At 34.5% G+C, this 9,058-nt stretch overlaps 2 protein-coding genes across 3 annotated transcripts in view; both read right to left on the reverse strand.

The window, feature by feature from the left end:
* The window catches only part of LOC107490042 (altered inheritance of mitochondria protein 32), a 3,282-nt gene extending 1,029 nt beyond the window's left edge, over positions 1-2,253 (reverse strand). Inside the window, exons 1-4 of the mRNA XM_016110807.3 lie at positions 1,895-2,253; positions 1,718-1,803; positions 528-833; positions 350-433 (exon numbers count right to left, since the gene is read on the reverse strand). Of these exons, the coding sequence (XP_015966293.1) occupies positions 350-433; positions 528-833; positions 1,718-1,803; positions 1,895-2,236 (818 nt within the window). The 5' untranslated portion in view covers positions 2,237-2,253. The remainder of the gene's footprint in view (positions 1-349; positions 434-527; positions 834-1,717; positions 1,804-1,894) is intronic.
* Positions 2,254-5,039: 2,786 nt separating this feature from the next.
* On the reverse strand, positions 5,040-8,605 carry LOC107490044 (protein kinase PVPK-1). 2 transcript variants are annotated; one of them, XM_016110808.3, is made up of 3 exons: positions 8,372-8,605; positions 6,724-7,898; positions 5,040-6,049 (listed from the first exon to the last, which is right to left on the reverse strand). In XM_016110808.3, exons 2-3 carry the CDS (start codon positions 7,794-7,796, stop codon positions 5,215-5,217), a joined length of 1,908 nt encoding a protein of 635 aa, XP_015966294.1. In that variant the 5' UTR covers positions 7,797-7,898; positions 8,372-8,605; the 3' UTR covers positions 5,040-5,214. The 2 variants fall into 2 exon arrangements, with proteins under 2 accessions (XP_015966294.1, XP_052118462.1); XM_052262502.1 differs by lacking the exon at positions 8,372-8,605 and adding an exon at positions 8,164-8,181.
* Between the last annotated feature and the right edge of the window lie 453 nt (positions 8,606-9,058).

A 9,058-nucleotide genomic window follows, 5' to 3' on the forward strand; every position in this document is an offset into this window, starting at 1 on the left:
AAATCACTTTTCTAAGTTTGCTTGACAAACACAGGCTTATTCAATAGTGGGGTTGAAAATAGAACGTAACTAATAGGATAAAGAACATAAAACACATCTGATAATTAGAAGGAAGTTGTTGTCTACAACCATTCACCTCCCAGATATGTATATATGGCTATGCTCAACAACCATCTTAGTAAGTCTATACCCACAATTCATGAACCAATTACAGGTTACTTTGTAAATCTAAAGAACATAGGTGTTTTTTTTTCCTTTTTTTTTTCTGTCCATCTGTACAAACAATAAAATAACATATCCGTCACATTAAATTATCATCAAATAGAAAATGCAGAATAAATGTACAAACCTCCATAATTTTTGTATGACCATTCCCTTTGCAATATGTTGGTCCAACAGTGCAGGCACATCATTAGGAGTAACATAGCCATACCTGTAAATAATAACATTAAAAGCTACAATGAAACATGAAGCACTAAATTCCTTCGAAATTGGAGGATACATCATATACGAGTCTGAGATCTCACCAGTGACCCGTGATTTTCTCATCTGGCCCTGGACTGAAAACAATTACATTCCCAGCATACTTGTGGCCACCAACATGAGAACAAGCCAAAACAGATATCTGTTCCTTCAGCCCGCGGAGTTCAATTTCCTCATTAAGCTTCTCGATGAGAACTGGTCCACAAACACCACATCTCACATCACGACTTCCATGAGCACATACAAAAATATGTGAACCAGTCAACCCATCCTGCACACCAGCAGTCCATGGTTTGCCACCCAGCAGAACATCATCAAAAAAGCTATCAGCATTTGATTCATTCAACCTCCTGACAATTGAAAGAGAGAAAAAAACCTCAGAAGCAACAGAGGGAAAGGTCTGAATATACAAATTCAAAGGTACAATTTAACATATAGACATTCTGGTACAACTAAATACTTGCATAAGTTACAGTTTACTTTAAATTAAACTTCACAAACTCAGTATTGTACTTTTAAATGTCTCAAAAATCACAACATAGAAGCATTTGAATGGTTATTATATTTTTCCAAAGCTTAAGTAGAAGGGTGTTTTTCTCGTTGTCTAAACAACAGCATCGAAAACCTCCAACTATTTTAGCTCAAGCAGCTGGTAAAATCTATAATCACTACATTTTCCATCTACAAGAGCAAGACTCAAATTCAAAACCTAGGTTAATGAGAATAAGAGCAAGTCCCAAATTCAAAACCTTGCTCAATGAGAATAAGCATCAAACCATTGAACTAGTTAAATGGTGGTAACATAAACAAGTAATACTTCAACAAATCATTATTCTAAGCTGGTCTAATTTAAACTGCTGTTCAGAAACCATAATATTGTACTTTCGAAAATCTCATAAATCTCATCAACCACATACTTTGCTAATATCAGTAATTTTAATAATCTGGCACTTGCAGCAGAAAGCTAAAGTAGAACTACAGAGGCAGAATCCAGCACCAGATCCTAATATACATCAAGCGATTAGCTATATTAGTCTAAGTTTAACTTGATTTGCCGTTCGCAATTACATTTGTACTTTTCGAAGTTCTCATAAACCATAGGTTTCCCTAATTATAAGTAAATTTTTCTTAATCAACACGTAACCGCAACTTGAAGCTATCGAGAAAAACAATCGATACAACATAAGGAACAACCAGAACCGGACTCCTAATAATTCAAGCAGCAAAGTTTCACCTGTATTTAATCATCTCCGGGAAAAGCAACACGTCACCGTCGGATAAACCAGCATCCTCACGCGATTCGCATACTGTGATCTTCGTCTACAAACACAAACACAAAAAAAAAATCAAAATAACCGCAAACGAAGAATCGCAGCATAAAAGTGAAAAACGAAAACGACGCCGCACAAACCTTGGAGAGCTCCTTCTTGCGAGCTTTAAAAGCCGATCCAACGCCCTTCAAGAACGGATCGTCTTTGGAGGCCTCGAGACGCGCCGGCCAGGAGTGGTGGTTCTTGTAGCAGACAAACACGTGGCGGTCGTAGGCTTCGACGGTGCCAGCAAGGTTCTCCTTGTACATCTCCGGCCGCGTGAAGCCGCTCTTGGCGTCGACGTCGGCGGAAGCCATGAACGCAACGGTGTTTGGGAGAAGAGTGTGAGTGTTTCTGTTAAGAGAGAAAATGGGAGCGAAAAGTGAGAAATGGTTGCGGACTCTGAAAAGAGCGGAGATATTATGAGTTAGAGTTAGCGTCATGAGTGCGCAATGCGCATATATGCGTAGGTTAAGAGCTTCTGTTCTTTATTTATTTAAAAACCTGAGCTTAGACGCAATGAAGAAAGTGACTTAGACTCACTGTACCAACTGCCAGCTGAGTGACCTTAATTATGCTCAAGTAACGGTTCGCTAAAACCGCCGCCAATGATCTTCACGCGCTCCCCCTGATTCTGTCAAAGTCAACGCACATGCCTATTCAGTCTTATGGCGTTTATATTAGTAAATTTTTTTAATCAATCAAATTCTTTTCCCTTCTTTTCTTTAGTTTCTTTTTTTTTTGGGTACATTCATTCATATATATGATAATAATTCAAGTAGCAACTAGCAAGTTACTGTTAATTGATCCACATGGCATCTACTTGTTATAAAATGGATTGATTCAAAAAAATTAACATGACATCAACTTGTTATAAAATAATAGGCGTATGTTATGGTGCTTATATATATTTGTCTAATTTATTAAAAAAAGATAAAAATAAATATTTAAATTAAAAAATATAAAAGTAAATAATTTTTTAATATTTAAAATTTACCATAAAAGACAAATTCGACAAATTCGACACTAAAATTATAAACACCACAGAATTTACTAAAATAATATTTCAACAGTCCAAACATATATTAAAATTTGTAAAAATATTTAGATATTGACCAAATTTTAGTGTAATATTTAGTTATTAAATTTTAAAGTATTTTTTAAAATTTTAGAGACAAAATAATACACTTCTTTGTATATTAATAATATGTTCTCTAAATATTATACATTTAAATATTAAAAGTATGATATATTTTTTGTGAATTATTTCGTCCTTAAAATTTTAGAAAATACTATAAAATTTATTAATTGGGTGTTATACTAAAATTTAGTTAATATTTTAAAAAATTAATTACTAAAATCAACAATTATAAAATTAGTTATTGGTATAAAATATATATTAAAATAATAATGATGATTTTAATAACTAATTTTAAAATATTTTCTTATTATGTTTTAGCTTTTATTATATTAAGTTCCAATAAAAATGCTTTGATGGCGTGAGAGCGAGATGGATGTAAAAAAAAAAAAGGAAGTTTTCTTCCTTCTAGAGGACATAAGTATTTCCCTGTTTTTAGGCTCCATATATTAACAATGTAATAACATATTAAATATAGGTAAATTTCTCTGGGGATTTGACTTTTGACCAAATACAATACAAATTTATATGCTATGTTATTAACGCGCTTTGGTGAATGAATAGAATTGCGTGCGGTGCAAACTAGGTTGGGTTGATCTAGTAGGTAGTTTATTAGTCTATTTAAACAAGTGTGGATATTTGAATTTCGCCTTGTGCATGTAGCAATTTATTAATCAACGACAAATTTTTAAATAAAGTTTAGTACCGCAGTAAATTAGTCCTTAACCTACCAAATTGAGAAATACCGTAAAAAACTAAAAGAAAAAAAAAAGTTTTTGCGTGGGGTGCAGGTAACTGAAAACAAATAATTCAAAAAATTAAAACTATAAAGAACAAATTCCATTTAAGAAGTTAGAACTTTCCGGTCACATGATTACTTAACTTCTGCTGCACTGGTCTGTCAACATTAATATTCCCTTAAAATATCTAAATATTCATGCAAATTTTGAGAAATAAAATTATATAAAGTGAATTTGTTTGTATGAATATAATATAATATATATCTATTTTTCATTTTAAGATTAAAAAAGTCATTACAACATGATAAGGTGAAATATTAAATAGCAAGATTTGAAATATTAATATTTAGGTGAAAAGTGAAAACTTAGATGTGTTAATTTATATGAAATTAATAGTAAAAAATTATTAAATAATTTAATAAATTTAGTTAAATTGTTATTTTATGTCTTTCAACTATCAATTTAAACTATACATAAATTTTCATTTAACGTTTAACATATTATGTGATTAGCACTTGATGAAGAAAGGTAACGGTTAAGACAAAAATAAGATCTTTTAAATATTATTAGATCAAATTACAGTGTGTAACTGTTTAAATTCAAGCGGTTGAAATAATTTTAAGGCTCAAGTATGGCATAAAAATTTTAATCTCTTACATAATCAAGCTTGTATGATGATGGTATTATGGTAATAGCATCATTTCATTTGTTCAACAAAGTCGAGTACACGTTACATCTTTATATTTATAATTTTATAATTAAAAAATGATTTGGGTCCGTCAATCGAACATTCTTATTCGCTCCCTAAATTGATTACTGATTAGTGATTAGAGTAAAACTAAAACGTTTAGGTATTTTAATTTATTACGAATATTCTACTATTTAGTTGATATACATAGAATAGACTAGTTAATTTTGACCAAGAATAAAAATTCACTCTTGGCATGCGTATATAAATCAACAAAATTTGTTAAGCATATAAATATGACGCATGCTCTTACGTATAACCATAATGGAGCATGGTGTGTTATAGCAAGAGTCTTGCCGGTCCTTAACCTCTGCTAATCTTTTTTTTTTAAATGTTATGTTTATATAAAACTCTTTTTGGGGGAAGCATACTCTTTTTTCAAGTTTCTAGAGACCAAGGTTTAGGTTCATGACTAGTCATTTGTCACAAAGACTAGGACCATCAATGAATGGATCCTATTCATTCAACCAAAAAGAAATGCTTGTGTTTGAATGCTTTTGGATTAACGATTGGTATATAGAATTAGTCTACTTTGAAGATTATTTATATTATGTGATTGTAACATAAACTTTTCTTAACATTGTTATAAAATAAAATTAACAAAAGGGGAAACTGAGACAAATGAGAACAGAAACTTTGATCCTCACTTCAAGGGCAATTGGAATTTTCTTACAGCAGTTTTTATGATGAACAATTAGAAGTGGTGAGCAATGTTTAAAATGGACCAATGCAGTTCTTATTGCAAAGGAAAAGAACAATGGACCAAGAAACAGCCACAAAAACACAACATTAGGATCAAAAGAAATCAATGTCTAAATAATTACCAGAAGGGTTCAAACCAGGGTCCATCTCAACTGGGGTTGGTTTAACGAGTCGTGGAACCTCAGGAGGATTCGCGCACCGGATCAGCGCCCAGTTAACATTCTGAAAGAACGGATGCTGTTTGATTTCGGTGGCTCCACGTCTATAGGCAAGACGATGCTGAGGCTCTTTCACGAGTAAGCCCCTAATCAAGTCCCTGGCAGCAAAACTGACAGTTGGAGACTCTGGAAACCTTAAGGGCTGGCCAACAACGTTAAACAGCGTTGCTCGATTGGCCGAGCCCTTGAAGGGTGTCCGCCCAAACAAGAGCTCGTATAGGAATATCCCAAATGTCCACCAGTCCACAGCACTGCCATGCCCTTCGCCCTTAATGATCTCAGGAGCCAAGTACTCGTGTGTACCAACGAAGGACATCGATCTGGCATTTGTTGGCTCGGCAATAAGCTCCGGAAGAGGGGTCACCTGATGATGCATGTCATTCTTTGGCTTGTACTTCTTTCCTTTCTTGGATTTGCTGGAAAGAAATCGAGGCGAGAAGCATGCCGGTTGGATGCAGTCTGGCTGCATTGAACAAGTCGGTTCGGCGCAAGAAGGCTGAGTGCAGTATCCTGAGGTCTTCGTCTCCAAGATAGAGTTTGATGACTTTACAAGAGTTGGACTGACCGTGCACCTTAGAGAGAGGTCGAAATCCGACAGCATTATATGACCATCTTCCCTCACCAACACGTTCTCGGGTTTAAGGTCTCTGTAGATGATCCCAAGCATATGTAAATACTCCAAAGCAAGGAGAACTTCTGCCACATAAAACCTGCATTCAAAGATTCATCAACTTATAAATAGAGTGATCATTAAAGATATAACTAGAAACCAATACACCAGCAAAATTAATCTATTTGTCATAAGTTGGATACATGTTTCAATAATGAGAAATTAACATATCAAGCAAGCTGTCAGAGAGGCCAATTAATTGGTATATGAGTTCATCATTTTTTAACAATTGTCAACAAAAAGAATTTGTTTGTACTATTATCCATTCATGTATTGCCACAATAACATGATTTGGAAACAGTGTAAAACTTTCACCAAAAGCAACAATCGATTAAAACCGAACTCTAATGGAATCAGAATGTAACAATTCTGGGAAAACAGAAAGCATAGAGATAGAGTAATCAACTAACCATAAAGGCAATAAGTAAAATAAAGAGGGACATATCCATGAGTTTTTCCAACAATAAGGCCATAAGAAAACAAATCAACTTGGTTAGTTATAAAACTAGCAAACCATGTTTTGCTACAAATAGGGACTGAAGTAATTAGAGGTACATCGAAAACCCCAACTGTGGAACAATTGAGTTCATAAATCTAATACAGAATAAGCTAATATTGGGTTTGCTGATTGTTGCTTTAGGTATAGGAGCCTGCATTTTGATACATGGATACAATCCAACACAGCAAGCATAAAAAGGAATTGTGATTGCTAACCTGACAGCGTGCTCCGAGAAATACTTCCCGGGTTGCCTTTGCCTGAGTGCATGCAAGTCTCCACCGGGGCAGAACTCCATTACCAAGCAGGAGAATGTCTCAGTCTCAAAATGTGTATACAATGTGGGCAGAAAAGGATGATCTAAGGACTGCAATATCTCTCTCTCAGTCTGAGCCCTCACAAGCTTCTTGCGATTCGCTAGCTCTGTCTTGTTCATTATTTTCATGGCAAAAGAAGTCCTCGTGCCGCTCAGTTCAGCTAGATACACACTTCCAATGTCTCCGCGTCCCAATTTCTTCAACAACCTGAAATGTCTCATCTCCAACATACCATCACACGCTCGGATGGCCTGAATTGCTTCCCACCGTTTATCATTCGCCTTATGTGGTTTATACATAGCGCTACTCAAGCTACTGGTGCTGCTCTCATCACTGATATCGCTCCCAGTACTCGCCCTGCAGATGCTGGTCTTCCTACTCTCATTAAAATCACAGGAATTCGCAACCTCAATGCCACTTTCTAGTGACTTATCAACACTAGTACCACACTCACTAATTTCAGTATAGGTGAAACTTTGTTTAGCTTCCGAATAGACAGTAGCAGCATAGCAACTATTCTGAGGACTTGCATAAAAAGTAACCTCTGATGGGCAGTAACTCCTGCTGTGATTACCAACGGCTCGTCTTGACGGACCTGAGATGGAAGTGTCAATGTCAGATTCGAATATGACACTTGAATCACAAGTCTTGGAATCGTCAAATGATTGCTTGATGCAAGATTTTGAAGGCAATCCTTCATGGTCCGCATTTTCACCCTCCAAATAGGAATGCTTCTGATTAACTACATAGGTGTTTTGATGATGGATGATGGACTTTGATCCGTGACTATGGTGGTGACTGGCCGAATGGGGCATGGAAGAAGGCCCATGAACATGATTCCGAGATGGTCTTAAGGGAGGCCGCGTAGGACGGGGAGTCCCGGATGTAGAAGGAGGATCATGCTGCTGTGCAACAGAAACTGAATTCTGAACCTCTGATAAAGACTCTACTACTCCATTTGCAGGTGACTCCATGAAGAAACTATGAACACAAAAGCTTGAAATTGAAACTTCAACTCAGCTCAGTGAATTAATCAATATCTGATCATCCAAAAAGCCCTTTAATTACAGAATCTCCTGCACACCATTAAAACGTAAATCAATGATTATGCTGATTGAAATAACAGACATTACTAATATGCAAACACAGAATGGATTTTGAACAAGCAAAAAACAAAAAGAAAGCATGACATAATCTTCAAGAATAACACATTCAGTGGGAAAATCACCCCAAATGGAACTTTTTACATCATAAAACACAATCAACTCAACAACTTCATCAAGCAGAAAGAAAAACTCAAAGGGGTTCCCAGAGACAGTAAAAGGTTCAAGCTTTTTTTACATGTTTCCCAAGAACCCACTCATCATTCAGAACCAACAACACTTATATGAACAAAAACACAACACCCCAATTGAAAAGTTTGATTCTTTATAAGTCCCAATGATCTTTCTTTGATTCTCCTTCAACCACAGCGCATTAAAAAATGAATAAATAATAAAAAAACCAACCCTATAAAGAAAGAACAGAGAGAAAGAGAGAGAGGAAGAACCTGATCAGAGTAGAGAAATGGTAATGCAAATGAAGAGCGAGAAATGTAGTTTGATTTGTTCATGACAATGTGGAGAAAGAAGGTGGAGAGGTAAAAGGAGCATGTGGGCATGCTAAGAAAAAAGCACCCCAAAAAAAAAAAAGAAAAAAAAACGGCAAGAAAGTGGAGTAACTTTGGTGTGTCTTTGTGCAGCAGTGAACAAGAGTGAAACACTGAAGTGAACACACTCTCGCTCTCTGTTCTCTTTTCTCAGATCGGATCCATAAAGAATGCACTAAACAAATAACACTTTGATGTAACAATAGTAAAAAAAACCCATCATAATTTGTAACTATTTTTGTTTTGTGATTATAGTAAAAGTTTAATTTTGATATATTTATATCGTCATTTATTAAGATTTATTTTTTATTAAATTTTAATGTAATATTATTGTAAAAAATTATTTGTGCTATTGTGAAAAATATTTATATTTTAAAAATTTAATTATTCTGTTAGTTCTTATGATTTTACTGAATTTTTAATTAAGTTCTTGTACTTTTTTTTTTTGATTGAGTCTTATATCATATCAGATTTTGTAATTAAATTTCTGTTGTGACAAAAATATTAAAATTAACAAAATTTTCTGTTAAACAAAACTAATATGTCTAACATTCTACTGAATATTTTTTCATTGATTATATTTTCAAC

This window comes from Arachis duranensis, chromosome 5, assembly GCF_000817695.3.
Source record: "Arachis duranensis cultivar V14167 chromosome 5, aradu.V14167.gnm2.J7QH, whole genome shotgun sequence".
NCBI classification, from domain to species: domain Eukaryota; kingdom Viridiplantae; phylum Streptophyta; class Magnoliopsida; order Fabales; family Fabaceae; genus Arachis; species Arachis duranensis.

Excerpts from the sequence above, each read along its gene's own strand:
- LOC107490044 (XM_016110808.3), bottom strand. The coding sequence starts at position 7,796 with ATGGAGTCACCTGCAAATGGAGTAGTAGAGTCTTTATCAGAGGTTCAG. Across the intron at positions 6,050-6,723 it reads TTCTCGGAGCACGCTGTCAG|GTTTTATGTGGCAGAAGTTC; the intron begins GTTAGCAATCAC and ends CTTTGAATGCAG.